The sequence below is a fragment of the Saccopteryx leptura genome, chromosome 13 (genome assembly GCF_036850995.1).
Source record: "Saccopteryx leptura isolate mSacLep1 chromosome 13, mSacLep1_pri_phased_curated, whole genome shotgun sequence".
Classification (NCBI taxonomy): Eukaryota; Metazoa; Chordata; class Mammalia; order Chiroptera; family Emballonuridae; genus Saccopteryx; species Saccopteryx leptura.
The window spans coordinates 43,895,931-43,917,288 of NC_089515.1; the positions used below are offsets into that span (position 1 = coordinate 43,895,931).

General features: G+C 41.8%; 1 protein-coding gene across 1 annotated transcript in view; it reads right to left on the reverse strand.

Moving 5' to 3' along the window:
• The window catches only part of ETFA (electron transfer flavoprotein subunit alpha), an 87,307-nt gene extending 66,480 nt beyond the window's left edge, over positions 1-20,827 (reverse strand). The window contains exons 1-4 of the mRNA XM_066354637.1: positions 20,670-20,827; positions 8,141-8,287; positions 5,027-5,108; positions 4,842-4,924 (exon numbers count right to left, since the gene is read on the reverse strand). Of these exons, the coding sequence (XP_066210734.1) occupies positions 4,842-4,924; positions 5,027-5,108; positions 8,141-8,287; positions 20,670-20,708 (351 nt within the window). The 5' untranslated portion in view covers positions 20,709-20,827. The remainder of the gene's footprint in view (positions 1-4,841; positions 4,925-5,026; positions 5,109-8,140; positions 8,288-20,669) is intronic.
• Between the last annotated feature and the right edge of the window lie 531 nt (positions 20,828-21,358).

Genomic DNA, 21,358 nt, shown 5'->3' on the forward strand with positions numbered 1-21,358 from the left:
ACAACATCCCCAGGTCTCAGTTACTGCACCTTACAACGGGAGGAAGAGAATCCCTATGCTTCTAGTTTAAAATTCTAAGACTAGCCCTGGCCGGTTGGCTCAGTGGTAGAGCGTCGGCTTGGCGTGCAGGAGTCCCGGGTTCAATTCCCAGCAAGGGCACACAGGAGAAGCGCCCATCTGCTTCTCCACCCCTCCCCCTCTCCTTCCTCTCTGTCTCTCTCTTCCCCTCCCGTAGCCGAGGCTCCATTGGAGCAAAGTTGACCCCGGCACTGAGGATGGCTCCATGGCCTCTGCCTCAGGCGCTAGAGTGGCTCTGGTCGCAACAGAGAGATGCCCCAGATGGGCAGAGCATTGCCCCCTGGTGGGCATGCCGGGTGGATCCCGGTCGGGCGCATGCGGGAGTCTGTCTGACTGCCTCCCCGTTTTCAACTTCAGAAAAATACAAAAAAATAAATAAATTAATTAAATTAAATTAAATTCTAAGACTATAGGGCTCTCATACAGTGAGTATATCAGTTAATCAAGACTGAATATCCATACTTTCTAGACTCAAAGGTTCTCTTAGAAGATGACATCACCTAAATGTAATCAAAAGTGAAGTACCTACTGCTTTTATCACATAAACACTAAAGCTAAATTCTATATTGCTTTTTACACAGTTTACTCCATGGCATCTCTTAAACTTGGTAGATGATACTACCTCTAGTGGGCTAACTCTCCCTATAACAATATTCAAGTTCCTCTCCCATATTCCATCCCTGAACATTCACTGTCTCTAAGACTACTCCCAGGATTATCTTTTTGTTGTTGTTGTTATTGTTTTTGGGAGGTTTTGGTTTTTTTTGTATTTCTCTGAAGTTGAAAACGGGGAGGCAGTCAGACAGACTCCCGCATGTGCCCGATCAGGATCCACCCAGCATGCCCACCAGGGGGCGTCGCTTTATTGCAACAAGAGCCATTCTAGCACCTGAGGCAGAGGCCACAGAGCCAATCTCAGCGCCTGGGCCAGCCTTGCTCCAATGGAGCCTTGGCTGCAGGAGGGGAAGAGAGAGACAGAGAGGAAGGAGAGGGGGAGGGGTGGAGAAGCAGATGGGCACTTCTCCTGTGTGCCCTGGCCGGGAATTGAACCTGGGACTCCTGTACACCAGGCCGATGCTCTACCACTGAGCCAACTGGCCAGGGCTCCCAGGATTATCTTTTTTTTTTTTTTTTTGTATTTTTCTGAAACTGGAAACGGGGACAGTCAGACAGACTCCCGCATGCGCCTGACCGGGATCCACCCGGCACGCCCACCAGGGGGCGATGCTCTGCCCCTCCGGGGCGTCGCTCTGTTGCAACCAGAGCCACTCTAGAGCCTGGGGCAGAAGCCAAGGAGCCCCATTCCCAGCGCCCGGGCCATCTTTGCTCCAATGGAGCCTTGGCTGCGGGAGGGGAAGAGAGAGACAGAGAAGGAGAGGGGGAGGGGTGGAGAAGGAGATGGGCGCTTCTCCTGTGTGCCCTGGCCGGGAATCGAACCCAGGACCCCTGCATGCCAGGCCGACGCTCTACCACTGAGCCAACCGGCCAGGGCCTCCCAGGATTATCTTTTAATTACTCCTTTATTCTGCATTTTTCTACATGCATGTACAATTATACTATTTAAATGGCAGTAACATTTATTTTTAAATAATTTATAAAACACATTATTATATATATGACCCTCAAATAATTCTTTTTAAATTCAAGTGAGAAGAGGGGAGATAGACTCCCACATGTGCCCCAACCAGGATCCACCTGGCTACCCTTGTCTGGGGCCAATGCTCATAATCAAGCTATTTTTAGTGCCTGAGGTGGAGTTTCCAACAGAGCCGTCCTCAAGACCCTGGGCTTATGCACTCAAACCAGGTGAGCCATGGCTACAGGAGAGGAAGAGAGAGCAAGAAGTGGATAAAGGGGTGGGGGGAGGGGAGGAGAAGCAGATGGTCACTTCTGTGTGCTCTGACCAGGAACTAAACCCAGTACTTCCACATGCTGGGTTGATGCTCTACCACTGAGCCTACTAGCTAGGAATTTTTTGTGTGTGTGACAAAGACAGAGAGACAGAGAAAGGGAGAGATAGGTTCAAACAGGAAGGGAGAGAGATGAGAAGCATCAATTCTTCATTGTGGTACCTTAGTTGTTCATTGACTGCTTTCTCATATGTGCCTTGACGGGGGGGGGGGCACAGGAGAGCGAGTGACCCCTTGCACAAGCCAGCAACCTTTGGGCTCAAGCCAGATAACCCTGCACTCAAGCCAGAGGAGCCCGCGCTCAAGCCAGTGACCTCAAGGTTTTGAACCTGGGTCCTCTGCGTCCCAGTCTGACGCTCTATCCACTGCACCACCACCTGGTCTGGCTCAAATAAATTTTTAAACACCCTAATGGCAGAAGTTTCATATCCTCTATTTCTCTTGTGTCCCTAATCCATACCTAACAAGTGTTAACAGCTTGAGTCAATTTTCCTGTTGTCTTATTTCCAACAGGAAAGACTTTCTAATTTTCAATTTGTTACCTACTTAGAGCAATCCTCTAGAAGAGCTACTGAAAAGCATTGTAGTCTATAAAACAACAAGAAGAAAACACTAAAATCTTATAGCAAATAAAGGGTTTGAAATTATGTGACACAGAAAAAGTAGCTCTTAGAGGGAACTTCATAGTATACAGGCTTACCTCAAGACACAAGAAAAATCCCAACTAAATACTCTAACTTTTCATTTAAAGGAACTAGAAAAAAAAAAAACAAAGCCTCAAGTGGGAAGAAAGGAAATAATAAAGATCAGAGAAGAAGTAAATGAAACAGAGACTAAAAAGATAAAAAAAAACAGAACACAAAATATCAATTAAACCAAGAGCTAGTTCTTTGAAAAAATTGACCAATCATTAAACAAACTCATCAAGAAAAAAGGAGAGCCCAAATAAATCAAATCTTAAATGAGATGTGACAACTGACACCCAAGAAACACAAACACTAAAGACTACTACAGCCTGACCAGGCAGTGGCGCAGTGGATAGAGCGTCGGACTGGGATGCAGAGGACCCGGGTTCGAGACCCTGAGGTCGCCAGCTTGAGTGTGGGCTCATCTGGTTTTAGGAAAAGCCCACCAGCTTGAACCCAAGGTTGCTGGCTCCAGCAAGGGGTTACTCGGTCTGCTGAAGGCCCGCAGTCAAGGCACATATGAGAAAGCAATCAATGAACAACTAAGGTGTTGCAACGCGCAATGAAAAGCTAATGATTGATACTTCTCATCTCTCTCCGTTCCTGTCTGTCCCTCTCTCTGACTCATTCTCTGTCTCTGTAAAAAATAAATTAATTAATTAAAAAAAGATTACTACAAACAATTATACACAAATTTGAAAATCTAGAAGAAATGGATTCATTTCTAGACGCATACAATCTTCCAAGGTTGAACCAAGAAGAAATAGAACATCTAAACAGACTGATTACTAGCAATAAAACTGAAGCACCTTAAAAAACAACAACCTCTCAACAAGTAAAAACCCAGGACCAGATGGCTACATAAATGAATTCCAAACATTTGAACACTTCTAAACTCATTCTACCAAGCCACCATTACTCTGATATCAAAACCAAAGACATCACAAAAAAATAAAATTACAAGCCAACCTCCTTGATAAATATACATGCAAAACTTCTCAAACTATTAGCAAACCAGATTCAGCAATACACTGAATGGATTACACACCATGACAAAGTGGAATTTATCCCAGGAATGCAAGGATAGTCCAACATCAGTAAATCAATCAATGTGATACAATAACAGAATGAAGGGTGATAACTGTATGATTCGATTGTGTGAGTTCCTTATATATTTTGGATATTAACCCCTTACCAAATGTATCATTGGCAAATGTTCTCGGGTAGATTTTTTTAAGTGAAAGGAAGGGAGATAGAGGGACAGACACCCACATGCACCCCATCTGGGGCCAATGCTCAAATCAACTGAGCTATCCTTAGTGCCTGAGGCTGATGCATGGACCAACCAAACTATCCTCAGCATCCAGGGCTGATGCTCAACCAAACTATTCTCAGCACCCAAGGCTAATGCTCGAACCAAATGAGTCACTGGCTGTGAGAGAGAAAGAGAAAGAGAAGGGGGAGAGGTAGAGGTAGAGGAAGAGAAGCAGATGGTCACTTCTCATGTGTGTCCTGACCAGGGATCAAACCTGGGACAACTGCACGCGGAGCTGATGCTCTATCCACTGAGCCAATGGCCAGGGCTGAAATATTGATATCTGTGATAACATGGACGGAGCTTGAGAATATTATGCTAAGCAAAATAAGTCAGAAAAAGCCAAGAACCATATGATTTCACTCATGTGGGATATAAAACTAAAACCCATAGACACAGACAATAGTATGCCGGTACCCAGAGGAAAGGGAGCCATATACATAGTAAGAGATGATTTTATTTGGGGTTTTGGGAGCACAATATACAGTAACACAATATACATGTGTCACTGAACTGTACACTTCAAACCTAATACCATTAACCAATGTCACCCCAACAAACTTCATTAAAAGAATAACTTTTAAAGTAGACTCCATGACAAAATTTGATAATCTGGAAATGGCATTCTAATAAATTATGACAAGATCTTAAATGAATAGAGTTGTCACTGACAAAATTTGAACACCTGGAGATTGTGTTTTAACAGAAATTTTAACAAAAAGCTTGAAATAAATTTTAGCAAAACTACAACATTAATTCAGAAAGCCAGGATTAGCTATCTAAAAAAAGTCTGGCACAATGAAATCTAACCCTTCTCAGTAACATCTGAGTGCACACTCTCAATCTTCTTACCTTTCCAAAGGCAGATGCTCCTGCACAGATGTGTGTGTAACTGAACTGCTTCTGAGTTGCCAAAATCAGTGGTGTCAGTTCCTCTGAGAATCAAACAGACCTGTTAAATACATTTCGTAATATTTTCATAGTCATAAATTCAAGAATGACTTAGACATTACACTTTTTCCACTGGAAAAACTTACCTGGAAGAAGGCCCTTGTATGCATCATGCTGAGCCACTAAAACTTTTGCTACACCTGCTACTTTGCAGAGATCTTGTGCCACCTATGATTAAAAGATTTTTTAATTATCCATCTAACAGAAAGATACAAACAGAGCCACCACTAGGTATTAACAGCATAAAACCTTAATAACCAACTGTAAAAACTGTTCTTATAAGAAAAAGGGCTAATATGGAATAAAAAATACCTGTATTCTTTAACAAAGAAAATCTGATGTCAACTGATTTTACTACCAATTGACAAACAAAAATATCTGTCTTGAAAAAGAAAAGTACAGCCTGGCCTGTGGTGTCACAGTGGATAGAGCGTTGACCTGGAACACTGAGGCCGCTGGATCCAATCTCCAGGCTTGCCTACTCAAGGCACGTACAAGAAGCAATCAATGAACAACTAAAGTAAAGCAACTATAAGTTAATGCTTCTCCCTTTCTCTCTAAAGTCAGTAAGTAAAATCTTAAAAAATAAAAGAAAGCTTCACAGGTGGTGGCACAGGTAGGAGAGAGCACTGACCTGGGACGCTAAGGTCCCATGGGATCATCAACATGAATCCATAGTCTCTGGCTTGAAGCCCAAGGTCGCTGGCTTGAGCAAGGGGTCCCTGGTTCTGCTTGAGCCTCCTGGTCAAGGCACATATGAGAGGCAATCAATGAACAACTAAAGTGCCGCAACTACGAATTGATGCTTCTTATCTCTCTCTCTTTGTGTCTCTTAAAAAAATAAAAATAAAAAGATATTAATCAATAAACCAAAATACAAAAAAGCTATCTATTCAAATTTAGTTGTAAACTATAGTCTTTACTTTTCACTCAATGCAAGTCCAAGTTCATCATTTTAGAAATGGTGAAAATGAGATAATGGTTAGGTTCTCTTTCTCTCTCATAATAACACAGCAATACATTTTAGACTTAGGGATTCCTAGAGGTAAAGAACATGACCTAGCCACACTGGTTTACAGGCAACAGCACTCTTTGGCATTAACAATTTCTGCTGATATTAAAATCAGTGAGTCTGGGCAAGACAGAAAATCTTGTATCAGTCCATTCACTGTCAGTCACAGAGTTCCTGATCATTTATATGTATCTATAATAAATTTATAGATTTTAATTCCTTATTTTTTCCTGTCTGGATTGGATGGGGTTCTGGGAAAGCCTTTTGACCGCTCAGATTTCTTGTATACAGAGGCAATCAGAATTCTCCTTTTTCAGTCTCTTTAATTACAGAATGGCTGGTTTCTGCTTCAGCAGAAACATGGCAATCATATTATAGTCTTCTGTCTTCTTGTTTCCCCCATGCCTACTCATTGATGAGTAGGCATAAAAGGCTGTGCTTCCTGTCAGTGAATATTGCTGCAATATTCACAGACAAAAGAATGCAGTACACAATTACCTCTGCTGAATCAAATATTCATTGGCTGACGACCTTGTTCTAGCAAAATTACTTTTTTTTTTTTTAACCAGCAAAAGCCTCTGGCACTTACACAGAAAAACCACCTACTGCTTATGGAAAATAGTTACATAAAACAGTACAGGCCCTGGCCTGGACAGTGGTAGAGCGTTGGCTCAGCGTGTGGAAGTCCCAGCTTTGATTCCCGCTCAAGGCACATAGGAGAAATGCCCATCTGATTCTCCACTGGTCCCCCTCTAGCTTCTCTCTTTCTCCCTTTCTTTCTCTCTCTCTTTCCCCCTCCCGCAGCCAAGGCTCCACTGGAGCAAAGTCGGCCTGGGCACTGAGGATGGCTCTGTGGCCTCCGTTCGGGCGCTAGAATAGCTCCAGTTGCCACGGAGTAATGCCCCAGACGGGCAGAGCATTGCCTCCTACTGGACTTGCCAGGTAGATCCCGGTCAGGCGCATGCGGGAGCCTGTCTTTCTGCTTCCCCACTTCTCACTTCAGAAAAATACAAAAAAAAACCCAGTACAGAACTGAAATCTGCCTAGGCTAACGGTCTTACACAGGCACTGATTGTTTTTCTTTAAAAATAAAATATGTCATGATAATAAAATTGTAACTGATGATTTGTTTTGATTTTTCTCAAAATAGTGTAAATAAAATAGCATTTCAGTTATTTTTAAAGTAATATTAGAAGAATTCTTTAAAATCACAGCAAAATAAACAACCAAACCCAGAATCTGTATATCTGAAAGTCAGGCAACCAGAAAAGATAGCACAGTCCTATCATGATGCTCTGTGGTTAGTATCAACTACATTAAAATTCAATAGTTGTCAGCAGGCTTTAGGAAAATAAGTCCACATAATTTAACTCCAAACCTGCTAAAATACATTCTTTGAAGGTATCAAATTCATGTAAGAAATTATAAGCGACACTAGCATTCTGAACCTCACTATATATATCACATGGTCTGCATCAATGTCATTTAATAAAAACTTAATTTCTCTAAAAGGAAAAAGGAACATACTGTCTCCAAATTTCTTCCTGAGGCCCAAGCCCGACAAACACACAGCCGGCAACTACTACGTGGTGTGCGAGGGAACTGGTGGCTCAAGCTGTCTAAACTTAAGTGAAGCATGATTTCAACTGCACTGCAGCCCAGTGGTACAGACCCTGCAAACCAGGGGTTTAGTTTACAAAGCTGTCACTGTCCTATTCCAACAAAACCTAAGAACAGCTTTTCATACTATCACTTGGAAAGCACAGTACACTACAGTACTTGGATTTGAATTCTTACACCAATTAAAAAGTAACACCCTTGATACTTTGTTCAGATTTACCACTTTCAGGAATTAAAAGCAATTAGCAGGTATATTCATCAATACAAAAAAAGGAATCGGCTATTAACCTCTAAGGGGACTCAAATATTATCATTCTACTTGGTACCTGATGGCACATTATGGTGCCAGCAGAACTAAATCAAGTATCCTACCTCATTTCAAAAGATAAAATGCTTAGTGAGCAAACTTAAGTTTTTTTCACACATAGTAATGGTTGTGACACTGGCCATTTAATGAGGATTAGAGCCCAGTTTGGGTTACAGTCCTCACCATAATTCTCTGTTGCCATCTTTCTCTGTCTCTTGATTGAGATTACATTTGCTATGATTGACCTTAAAAATTTCTCACCTTGTCACACTTGGTTCCAGCTATTAAGCAGGATACTTCACCTCCAAGACGTTTGGCTGCAGTGATGGTATTTAATGTAATGGGTGCTAGGGTATCGTTTGCATGCTCAGCTATTACCAGGGTACTCTGAAATCGTAGCAATGTGGCCTAAAAAGAAGGAAAAAATAGAATCATGTAATACAGATAGTTTTTTTAACTGATTATTAAGCATGTGTGCTTTAAAGGAAAACGTACACAATACTCAGGTCTTTAAATGTATTTATAAAACACTTGTTCAATAGCAAAAATTGGGCTATTGTGTCTATTACTAATATTCATACCTAATAAAAACAAAAATGCAAATTAGTGTTCAGTTAGGAGAAATTTAAATTACTTCAAAACAACTTTTCCATTAATTTATGTTCAATGAAAAACTCAATATAAGTAAATTTAAAATCCTTTAGCAGAACATATTAATATCAAAGTAAAAATAAAACTATTAGCAATTACATTCACTTTGCAGCAATGCTGCTAAAGAGCACAGTATACCCAGAAATAATGACTGAAATCTATTACAGAAGTTGATTTCTACTGTTTCAGGCAAAATGCATTCAATATCAAAATAACTGATAATGTAAATACTGTATGTCTTTAAAATAAAACACACAGCAGTTTTGCTAGAGTTTTAACTGCTCAAATATCCTTCTGAATTCAAGAAAGAAGCTTCTTAGAACCAACCAGTATCTATCCTTATCTACTGTAGACTATCAGAAGGCCAACAATAGTTCATTGTCATCTAGAATGACTTCAAACTTCAGGAACACAAAGATGAACAAGAAGGGTCCCTGTACTAAAAAGTTTCAAGGGAAATAAAACTTGTTCACACACAATTATTATATAGAACAGTTTTTCAGCTAACAAAGATATCCAAAATGTTGCAGAGTACAGATCAGGAGGTAGAGAATCAAGAGAAAAAAAGGAAGTTTAGGTGTTCCCATCATGTGCAAAGATACAGTGGGGCACCACAGGCATGAAGAAAGACACAATTATTAGCACTCTCCTTGTGGGAAATGGCAACGAGAAAAATAGGCACTGACGATCAAATGGCATGATTGTGAGGTTTCATTCAGCAATAATCTTCAGATCTGGAGTTGAAGTGAAAAGCATAATTAAAAATTTACCCAGAACTCGAAATTTACAAGGAGGGTATGAATGAAGGGAAGGCAGGGACATATCTATAATACTGGTTAACAACTAAATTTACAAGTTATTTTTCATGTACTATATTATAAATATCAGTTGCTATATTTTAATATTCTCCACCCTTTTATGAACATCGCATATAAGCATACTGTAGTCACTTCAGTTTTTTGTTTTTTTTTTTTTGGGGGGGGGGTTGGTATTTTCCTGAAGTTGGAAACAGGGAGGCAGTCAGACAGACTCCCGCATGTGCCCCACCGGGATATACCCAGCATGCCCACCAGGGGGCAATGCTCTGCCCATCTGGGGCGTCGCTCTGTTGCAACCAGAGCCATTCTAGCTCCTGAGGGAGAGGCCATGGAGCCATTCTCAGCACCCAGGCCAACTTTGCTCCAGTGGAGCCTCGGCTGTGGGAGGGGAAGAGAGAGACAGAGAGGAAGGAGAGGGGGAGGGGTGGAGAAGCAGATGGGCGCTTCTCCTGTGTGCCCTGGCCGGGAATCGAACCCAGGACTCCTGCACGCCAGGCCAACACTCGACCACTGAGACTGTAGTCACTTCAGGGACTGTAGTCACTTCAGTTTTAATAATTTATCATAAACAATGCAAAGACCATCTTATAGCTAAATTTCTGCATTCATCCTCCATAAATCAGAGTTCCTTTTACTCTAGAAAGACCCTTTTGATTGGAATCTGGCCAGACTTTAGCTGCTCTCCTTCCATAGAAGTCTAATCCAGATTCCGATTAACCTTCAACAAGACAGGGGCCTCTCATCCCCCAAAGTTTCCTATACCTCTACTACTCACCCTTCTAGCTTGCCCATTAAGAGGCCTCTCATGCTCCCTAATCTAGATTGCCCCCCAGATCTCACCAAGCTTTCCCTCAGCCCCCTAATTCCCTTCTATCCTTGATGAACACAATCCTAGAGCTAACGGTCAGAGATTCTAGGGCAGGCCATCCAGGGTTGGGAAGAGGAAGGTGACAGCATAGAAGGATATGCCAGAGGAAGGACCACTGCACTGGTTATAAGTGGATGACATTTTTTGTGTTTTTTTCTCCCTTTTTGTTTATTCAAAGGGAGCAAGGAAGGGGAGGGGGAATGAGACTCATTTTTGGCACATCAAGTACCTGTTTAACTTTTTCTTTTCCATAATAAAAATTTGCCTTCTTACAGGAGGTGGTTCAAGTTAAGGTTTAGAAATATTTATACACATTAAGATTCTTATAACAAATTCCTACAAGTGATAGAGCAAGAGGTAGACACACCTTGAATGCTGAATGACAAAACTATTCTCCTGAGAAGTTACTGCAAATCACAAAAAATCACAATTCCCAGGATAGAATGAAAATTCTTACAGAAGGCAAATACCATGCCTGTTTATATTTTTATCCCCACAATCTAATACGTTTTCTTCTCCAATAAATATTTGTATAATTATATGGTACTTTTTTAAATCAGAAGAGCACAATATCTTATAAGGACATTTGTAATTAGGATCCAATGGCATAATTTATTATTTAATCACATTTCACAAGAATTGCCAGTAACCAACTATTTATTACCAATATATATCAGACTCCAAATTTTGTATTGTTTCATACATCATTTACTGTAAAAATTATGTGATTTTCATCATTTGGTGACTAAATCCAAAATCGGGTACATAAAGCTCATATTTGCTGTAACACTGGGGAACAATTTTTTTTCGTTTTCTGTTGCATGAGGTTTTAGAACTGTTTCTATATATTTCTGCATCGCTAATTCCAAATCGGAAATTTGTTTTTTGGTGCATGCTCTAGTTTTTATGCAATTTTAATTTCTTTTTGTTACATTTAACGGCATGCATTGGTTTTAAATTAGAGTTAAAGGGCAACGACTCTTGGATTGAACATAACCACAAGGCAATTAATGTTTTACAAATATCACTTTTACATAATTGTAGTTGTATTTTTTTTGTTTTTTTTTCAGAGACAGAGAGAGGGACAGACAGGGACAGACAGACAGGAACAGAGAGAGATGAGAAGCATCAATCATCAGTTTTTCATTGCAAGACCTTAGTTGTTCATTGATTGCTTTCTCATATGTGCCTTGACCGCGGGCCTTTGGCAGACCAAGTAACCCCTTGCTTGAGCCAGCGACCTTGGGTCCAAGCTGGTGAGCTTTTGCTCAAACCAGATGAGCCCGCGCTCAAGTTAGCGACCTCAGGTTCTCGAACCTGGGTCCTCTGCACCCCAGTCCAACGCTCTATCCACTGCACCACCGCCTGGTCAGGCTGTAGTTGTTTTTAAATGTAAAAAAATTATTATCTGATAAAAACACCCTCTTACTTTAAGATTGAATCATGGCTTCTTCAAGTAGCCGTAAATGTAAGAACAGTCCTGACACCTTATGTTATACTATATGTGGCTGTTACACACTTCAACATCAAAGACGTAATATTTCATCATTTGTGACACACGTATATATTGCCTATTTTCAAGTACGCCTTGGTGATCAAGATAAGAATTACGCCTGACCAGGCGGTGGCGCAGTGGATAGAGCATTGGACTGGGATGCAGAGGACCCAGGTTCAAGAACCCGAGGTCGCTAGCTTGAGCGCGGGCTCATCTGGTTTGAGCAAAAGCTCACCAGCTTGGACCCAAGGTCGCTGGCTCGAGCAAGGGGTTACTCGGTCTGCTTAAGGCCCGCGGTCAAGGCACATATGAGAAAGCAATCAATGAACAATTAAGGTCTCGCAATGAAAAACTGATGATTGATGCTTCTCATCTCTCTCCTTTCCTGTCTATCCCTCTCTCTGACTCTCTCTGTCCTTGTAAAAAATAATAATAAAAAAATAAAATTAAATTAAAAAAAGACAAGAATTGGGCTCCTCATATTGTGTGTCATAATTGTGAGGAAATGCTTCGTGACTGGACAAAAGGAAACGCAAAGGAATGCCTTTGGTATTCCCATGGTTTGGCGTGAACCTAAGGACCACAGCAGTGACTGTTATTTCTGTCTGATCCATACAAAGGGCACTGGCAAGAAAAAACAGCATATGATCGCATGCATATCCTAATATTCCTTCAGCAATACGACCTATCCCACACTCTGAGACACTTCCAGTTCCAGTTTTCAATGGCTTTATTTCTTCTAAGGATGAAGAAAGTGAACAAGGTGATCAAGTGTATTTTGATAAGATGCATGAGGAAATGGTTGTGGAATTTGAAGGGTCTTCTTCTGATGCCAAGCAGTCATTAACCCCTCAGCAGTTTAGCCAATTCGAATTGAATGACTTAGTAAGAATGACAAAAAATTGTCCTCAACTTTCTGAAGTATGAGGAGCATAACTGGATCATTTGTGTGGATCTTAAAATGGTAAATTTCCTGCTAGGACAACAGAGAGGTTTCACAAAGAATCCTTGCTTTCTGTGTTTGTGGGACAGCCGAGCTCTGGAGAAACACTGGACACAGAAGGAGTGGCCGAAACGTGAAGCTCTAGAAGTAGGGATGCAAAATATTGTGAATGAACCTGTAGTTAATCGAGACAGGATCATTTTTCCCCCACTTCACATCAAACTTGGCTTAATGAAGCAGTTTGTTCAGGCTCTGAATAGAGAAAATGAATGCTTTCAACATATTATTTCTGCTTTTCCTGCCTTGTCTTTCGAGAAGATAAAAGCAGGTGTATTCGATGGACCTCAAATTCAAACCCTCATATGTGACAGAATTTGCCAGGAAGATGAATAAGGAGGAGAAAGCAGCATGGCAGTCTTTTGTGGCAGTTATAAAGAACTGCCTTGGCAACGAAAAAGCAGAAAACTATGAACTTCTGGTTCAAAGGATGCTGTTGGCTTTCCGCGACATTGGATGTAACATGGGCGTTAAGATTCACTTTCCGAACAGTCACCTTGATAAGTTTCCCGAAAATCTTGGAGCAGTTAGTGATGATCAGACTACTGCTGGAGCATCAAATGAGATTGTCCTCAACAAGTGCACAAACGCAAGAGCTACAAATGCAAATTTTTGCCTGAATAGAATTTAAATAAGTTTTGTGCAAATTTTATGATTTTTTTTTTTTTTCATTTTTCTGAAGCTGGAAACAGGGAGAGACAGTCAGACAGACTCCCGCATGCGCCCGACCGGGATCCACCTGGCACGCCCACCATGGGACAACGCTCTGCCCACCATGGGGCGATGGTCTGCCCCTCCAGGGCGTCGCCATGTTGAGACCAGAGCCACTCTAGCGCCTGGGGCAGAGGCCACAGAGCCATCCCCAGCGCCCGGGCCATCTTTGCTCCAATGGAGCCTTGGCTGCGGGAGGGGAAGAGAGAGACAGAGAGGAAAGCACGGCGGAGGTGTGGAGAAGCAAATGGACGCTTCTCCTGTGTGCCCTGGCCAGGAATCGAACCCGGGTCCTCCGCACGCTAGGCCGACGCTCTACCGCTGAGCCAACCGGCCAGGGCTAAATTTTATGATTAAAATAAGTGTTTTAATATGTTCTATTTCAAAATTGTAGACAAATTCTGATGCAATCATATATTTTAGTGTATTAGTGTATTTACTGCATTATATAAATTACTATAATTTCACAAAAATGATGCCCAAGAAGACATTCTACTTCATTATGTTAAACTAAATGTTGAAAATTTTACAATAAGATCAAAACCTAAAATCTTGAATTGCAAAAACTGTAGCTTGCAGAGAAAAACTACTGTCAGATTTGAGATCAGCACACTCGAATTAGGTAAGAAAAGTGTTTTTGTGGATGCAACAAAAATTTTGTTCCCCAGTGTTATAGTTCTAGCAAGAGATTATTTAGCTAGTTCTCCTAAGGAAACCTTGAGCTTTTAAGAATTTCCAGGGGAACATGTATGTATGTACATATGTATGTGTGTGTGTATATATATATAAAATCTTACTTAAAACTCATGAAAATGCTATGATGTAGGTATTATTATTACCCTGATGAGGAAATTGAAACTTGGTACCTACATAGCTAGGAAGCAGAGCCAAGTTAAAAAGTTCAGGTTGTTGGATCCCAGGATTTGGGTTTTTAACTACCACTCACATCAAAGCACCATCATTTCTGGCTGTTTTAGATATGGTCATTCCTGCAAAATTTCACTTAGAAAATATTCTCCTGCTTAAAAAAAAAAAAAAAAAAAGCACTGGTCAAAAAGAAGGAAAGACATCAAAGGCCTCTTTTCCAACTCAAAACGTTCAATAACCCTGAAATCCTACTTTAAGTAGAACAGTATAGATTTAAAAAGTACAGGTCCATTACTGAAACGGTTTTGATTTTTTTTTATTTAATTTTTTTTGAGAGAGAAACATCGATTTGCTGTTCCACTTATTTATGCATTCACTGATTGATTCTTGTATGAGTCCTGACCAGGGATTGAACCTGCAACCCTGGCATGTCAGGATGATGCTCTAACCAACTGAGCCATCTATCCAGGGCTACTAAAAACTTTTTTTTGTTTTGTTTTTGTATTTTCCTGAAGTTGGAAACAGGGAGGCAGTCAGACAGACTCCCGCATGTGCCCCACCGGGATATACCCAGCATGCCCACCAGGGGGCGATGCTCTGCCCATCTGGGGTGTCGCTCTGTTGCGACCAGAGCCATTCTAGCGCCTGAGGCAGAGGCCACAGAACCATCCTCAGCGCCTGGGCAAACTTTGCTCCAATGGAGCCTCGGCTGCAGGAGAGGATGAGAGAGGCAGAGAGGAAAGAGAGGGGGGGGGGTGGAGAAGCAGATGGGCGCTTCTCCTGTGTGCCCTGGCTGGGAATCGAACCTGGGACTCCTGCACGCCAGGCTGACGCTCTACCACTGAGCCAACCGAACCGGGCCTTAAAATTTTTTTTTAAATAAGTCTTGTTTTTTTACTTTATGCACCAGTCAGGGTCTTCTTTTTGAATGGAGAAAAGGAGCCAAATTCTTAAACATTTCAAGATAACTCCTGAAATACTTAAGGTAACTACCCTGACAGGACTCCCAATCTCTTCAAAAAATTGCTACTGTATTTCATTTAGATATGGAATCTAATGAACAAAATAAAAGAGAAACGGACTCACAGATCGGAGGACAGCTGTGTAAGGGGATGGAGGTTCGGGGCATGGGGTTTTGGGGGCTGGGTGAAAAAGATGAAGGGATTAAGCAAAGAAAAAATGCATAGACACAGAGAACAGTATGGTGATTCTAAGAGGAAAGAAGAATGGAGGAAGTGGAAGAGAGTCAAGAACGGATGATGATGGAAGACGACTTGGGGTAGTGAACATACAATACAACATACTATACAGATGACGTACTGTAGAAGTGTAACACTGAAGCCTATATAACTTTATTAACCAATGTCACCCCAATAAATTCAATAAAAAATCAGTAAAAGACAGTTACTAAAATCAAGTTGTTGTTTTTTAATTTTGCGAGAGAGATCAGAAGCATCAACTCGTAATTGCGTTACTTTAGTTGTTCATTGATTGCTTCTCATATGTGCCTTGACTAGGGGGCTCCAGCCAAACTAGTGACCACTTGCTCAAGCCAGCAACCCTGGGCTCAAGCCAGTGGCCATGGGATCATGCCGATGATCCCACGCTCAAGCTGGTGAGCCCATGCTCATGCAGGTGACCTCTAGGTTTAAAACCTGGGACTTCCGTGTCCCAGATCAATGCTCTATCTGCTGTGCCACCACTGGTCAGGCAAGATTAATTAATACAAACCGTCACTGCAATTCTTGGTCCTCGACCTTTTCTGGGCTTTCAAAACTACCTGGCACTGTTACTACTTGCTAGCACTCTCACCCTCCACAGCCACTATTTCAAACATCCTCTTCCGATGTCTCTCAAACTGCCAAAATAGTCTGCTCCCTACTCTCAGAAGAGAGCCTCACTTCCAACTTCACAATGAAAACTGAAGCTATCAGAAAGGACCTGCTTCCCCTTCCTGATATCCAACCAAAAAAATTTCTGCTTTTTCTCAATGGTAGCTTTCTAAGCATTATGTGTACCTGCCAAAAACAGTGCACAGACTTGTCAAATCACTAAAGTAGCTACCCAATCCCCACCATGCTTTTAGAGAATTTATCTAGACTACTGACTAGACTAAGTTCCAAAAAGTAAAGTGTTTCCAAGTCTTTGTTCTTTCACATACCCTTAATTTAAGGTGATCAGCCTTTTGAGATAGACATACCTCACTTTGCTGCACTTCAACTGCGGGTGCATATTTTTATATACTGAAGGCAAGACTCCACCAGCAAAAACGTTACAACTGGCTTTACTGTGGAACTCTGGAACAGAACCTACAGTTCCTCTGAGGTTTGCCTGTAGCATACTTCTTGAGGGCTGAGTTAAAAGAGGGTATTATTGTCCACTCTGCACTCTTTCAGAGCCAAACTTCTTGAAAATAATATAAATCTGCACCAACTCTACTGCCTCGCCTCTTTTTCACCTCCAGTCACAGCACACGGATTTTCACTTCTACAACACTGAACCCAACCTCTTCTTCAAAAATCACCAACAATTATGTTAAAGTTAAGTCCAGTGAACATATTTTCGTCCTTCTCTTATCAACATTAACAGTTTTTGACACTGCTTTTAATCCTTTTAAGAGCAACTAAGGAGATTTATTGCTCAGGAGTTCCTGCTGAGACTTCAATTGTATGAAGTAAGACATCCCCCCCCCCCAAAAAAAAAGCTGGAATCTAATTCCCTACTTGATCTTTACACATTCCACACCTGAAGTAGTAAGAATAATTTTTAATATATGTCCCCACCATCTTTAAACCTTTGAGCAGTGAATTTTTTTTCATGTTCGCTAACCCCTGGGAGTGGGTTTTATTTCAAAAAATGAAATTAGTTTCAGTTACAGTTTTATTAACTTAAAATCATGTTTAATAAGCAATTTATGGAAACAAGAACATATATTTGTCTTTTTTTAATGTTGCCTTACACATTTTTAAAATAAAAATTTTTGTACGATCGTACTCTGAATGGTCAGGAGGCACAAGGATGTACATGAACGTTCGTACTATTCAAAGGGTTAAAAAAAACTAAGTGGGGTAAGGGTAGGGAGGGAATGGGTGTGAGGGTCTTTTTGCTTCTGCACTCAAAAATTTTAAAGTGGCCCTGGCCGGTTGGTTCAGTGGTAGAGCATCAGCCTGGCGTGCAGAAGTCCCGGGTTCGATTCCTGGCCAAGGCACACAGGAGAAGCGCCCATCTGCTTCTCCACCCCTCCCCCTCTCCTTCCTCTCTGTCTCTCTCTTCCCCTCCCACAGCCGAGGCTCCATTGGAGCAAAGATGGCCCGGGCGCTGGGGATGGCTCCTTGGCTTCTGCCCCAGGCGCTAGAGTGGCTCTGGTTGCAACAGAGCGACGCCCCCTGGTGGGCAGAGCATCGCCCCCTGGTGGGCAGAGCATCCGCCCCTGGTGGGTGTGCCGGGTGGATCCCGGTTGGGCGCATGAGGGAGTCTGTCTGATGGCCTCTCAACTGTTTCCAGCTTCAGAAAAAATACAAAATAAATAAATAAATAAATAAATAAATTTTAAAGCACAAATAGCTATAAAATCTTTGCAAGTTCTACTGAAAAAGATGAATACTGTATATAATTAAAGTCACCTATCCCTATTTTTACATTTTGTAATGTGTTTTACATTTCTGTACTTAAACTAAATAACCTCCTTTAATCTCTTTAGTAATAAAATATGTAAGAATATGATTAACTTTTAATCATGAGTAGAAATATCATGACATTGATTATAATATTAAAAACACAGTTAATTTACTTCATTTAAAAACAGAGAAGAGCCTGACCAGGTGGTGGCGCAGTGGATAGAGCGTCGGACTGGGATGCGGAAGGACCCAGGTTTGAGACCCTGAGGTCGCCAGCTTGAGCGCGGGCTCATCTGGTTTGAGCAAAGAGCTCACCAGCTTGGACCCAAGGTCGCTGGCTCCAGCAGGGGGTTACTCGGTTTGCTGAAGGCCTGTGGTCAAGGCACATGTGAGAAAGCAATCAATGAACAACTAAGAAGGCGCAATGCGCAACGAGAAATTGATGATTGATGCTTCTCATCTCTCTCCATTCCTGTCTGTCTGTCCCTGTCTATCTCTGCCTCTGTAAAAAAATAAAAATAAAAAAAATTAAAAAAAAAAAAACAGAGAAGACCCTTAGTAGATACATTGGTAGGCAGCATAATTTTATGGAATTCATCTTATGCAATAAACCTTTTAGAACTCCATCAAAATTGGCTCTTTCTTCTTTCAAAAGAAATTAAAATTTGCATGCAAATTACAAAGTTCAATCTCATTCATCAACACTAACCCATGGGCTCTGAAAAATATCATGTTCCTTCATAACAGTTTCATAGCTTCTGAATCATGACATGTCTTTCTATCTGGCAATGAACACAGTAACAGGAACACGCAAACGACCTTGAAAAGGTTGCCTCATTCTCCATATAAAATGTTTTCAGTATGTTCTCTAGCTCTTTCCTGTAGATGTAAAACATCACCCTCACTAACAGATGACATTGAAGAGCCCCCCAAAGATGAAGGACTTGGCTAAAGAACACAATTAAGTCAAAACCGGAAATAAACTGAGATACCAAATGCAAGACATTTGGTACATTCTAACAGTTTAAGATGTCCCTCCCCCACCAACTATGGTTTAAAATATTACTATCTTAACCATTTTTAAGTGTATGTTAAATTTCAAGAGTGGGGATTTTAGATAAGCTATTTTGACTTTAATACATCATGAAGTTAAACAGGAGAAAGAGTGAAGGGATTCCACTTTAGAACTACCGGACAACTTGAGCATCAAATAATGTAAGAGTAATAATGAATTTTAAGCTATTAAATAAGTAAATATATAACCAAGCAAAAAGGAAATGTTCTTCCTTATAACAAAAGGCTAATAAATGTAGAGGGAATTGTGGAATTAGAAAAAATCACCATTTTACATCCTAGTAATCATTACTAAGGCAACAATCATCAACAGATGTTAAGACTAATGGATCAAACGTCTGATGAGAAACAGGAGAGCTGCATTGTCTCAATGTATCTAACCACAAATGAGTTAAAAAATCACAAGTAACCTGCTGAACAACCCTTCAGTCAATTCAAGTTAACATCACCACACACCTAAAACTAATACAAAATAATATTATGTGCAAACAGGAATTGAAAAAATAAAAATTTTAAAAAGCATATAAAAGTCTGGCAGAAGACGACGAATATATATAAGTATATATTGAAAAGTTAACATGACCAACAAATGAGTCCTAAATTCTCACCACAATTATTTATTTCACTTGTGCCAGAATTCTAACCTGTCCATAAAACTACCTTCCAATTACTGCCTTTTTTTTTTTTTTTTCCAAGTCTGGCTCTGATACCTGGAATTGTCCCAAATCCACGACTTTAACTTGTTTGTCTAGATCCTTTGAGGGGGAAAAAAATCTCCTGGGGGAAAAGAATGAAAACCAATCTGAAGTAAGGAGGTTTGAAGTATTGTATGTGGGGGTGGAGGGGAGGTTTGGAACAAGGAATACACAAGAAAGGACCCTACAGATCTAGAAGGACTGCCAGCTATATACATAGACTCTGCGTGAAAATCCCAAAGTGGATGGAAAATATGCATGTGCTTGTAAATAAAGTTAAATACGTCAGGAAAGTTTCTGACCCAAATTTAGCAATCTCATTTCTCACTTAACCTAACTGTAAATTAGAAAAGCTACAGAAACCACAATATAAATTGTTCCTTTACTTGGTTAGTTGGTCAATGTCCAATGCTATTAGTCCCCAGCAGTAGGACAAAAACATATTTCACGATTCGTCACTAACAGAAGCACAAAAACGTTGCAAAGCCGGTCAGCCAGAGCCGAGCAAGTTTCCAGAGCCACCTGTCCCTTCGCCCCACACCTGTGGCTGGATTCGAGCCGCAACCACGCGCCCAGTGAAATGTTGAATTCTTCCAGAAACGTCGGGGTCCAGGCCGAATTCCGGTTTTAAACTCTTTCCAAGAGAGCATCCCAACGGAGACAATACCCTCCCCCCGCGACGCGGCGACGCGGTCACCCGCACGCCCGCCACCTGCGGAAACCTGGGGCGCCCAGGACGGACTGGGGCGGAGGCGCGGGGTCACCCCGCCCCCTGACCCCGCAGGCGGCCTCTGACCCCGGCCCCGCGCAGGCCGCAGAACGCAGCCTAGGGCAGACTCAGAATTGCAGGCCCGAGGCCAGGCCGCGCGAGGCCTGCCTGGGAGAGGGCCAGTCAGGTCTGTGGGAGCCTGTGACCTTCGCCGACACCGTCACACGGACGGCAGCTTAAGGGACCGTCACCGGGCCCGGCCCTCCCCTCTGCGCCGGGTCTCACCGCCCGCCGAAGCTGCCTAGTTGTCGCCACTCGGAACATGGTCTCGGTTACGGATCGCTTCAGACACCCTCCAAATCACAGCCACGGGACGCGGACCTGGCTGCGCCGCCTCAGCCACTCACAGCAAAGCTCGCGAGATGCGTGAACGAGAGCGGACCCACCGGCGAGGAGCAAGAGCTCGCGGTTCATGCCTGTCCATTGGGCGAATTCACAGCCAATAGGGATGGCGGAAAGTTAGGGGCGGGGCTTAGGAGTGGGGCAAAGGTGAGGCTGTTCTCCAAGTCTCCAGGACTGCCTTTGCGCTGATGACGTCACTCCCCTGGCTCCTGGCCGGCTGGTGTCCACCTCTCTCGTTGCAGCGCTACACCTGTGATGTGTTAAACACATTTTCCAGTTCCTGGGAGTGTAAGAAAAGGATGCAAAAGATGTTGCCCTTTAGGTGGCGAACACACAATACAATACACAGATGATGTATTACATAAGTGTACATTTGAAACCTATATAATTTTCTAACCAATGTAACCCCAAGAAATTCAATCTAAAAAAAAAAAAAAAATGATGTCCTCACCAGACTGGAAAAGACATACTAACAGTCATATTACTACTAGGAGAGGAGGGATTTGCAGAATGGATGATATCTGAGGTTTCCAGAACAAGGAACCTTGTGGGCCCAAACAGGGAAGGATCCT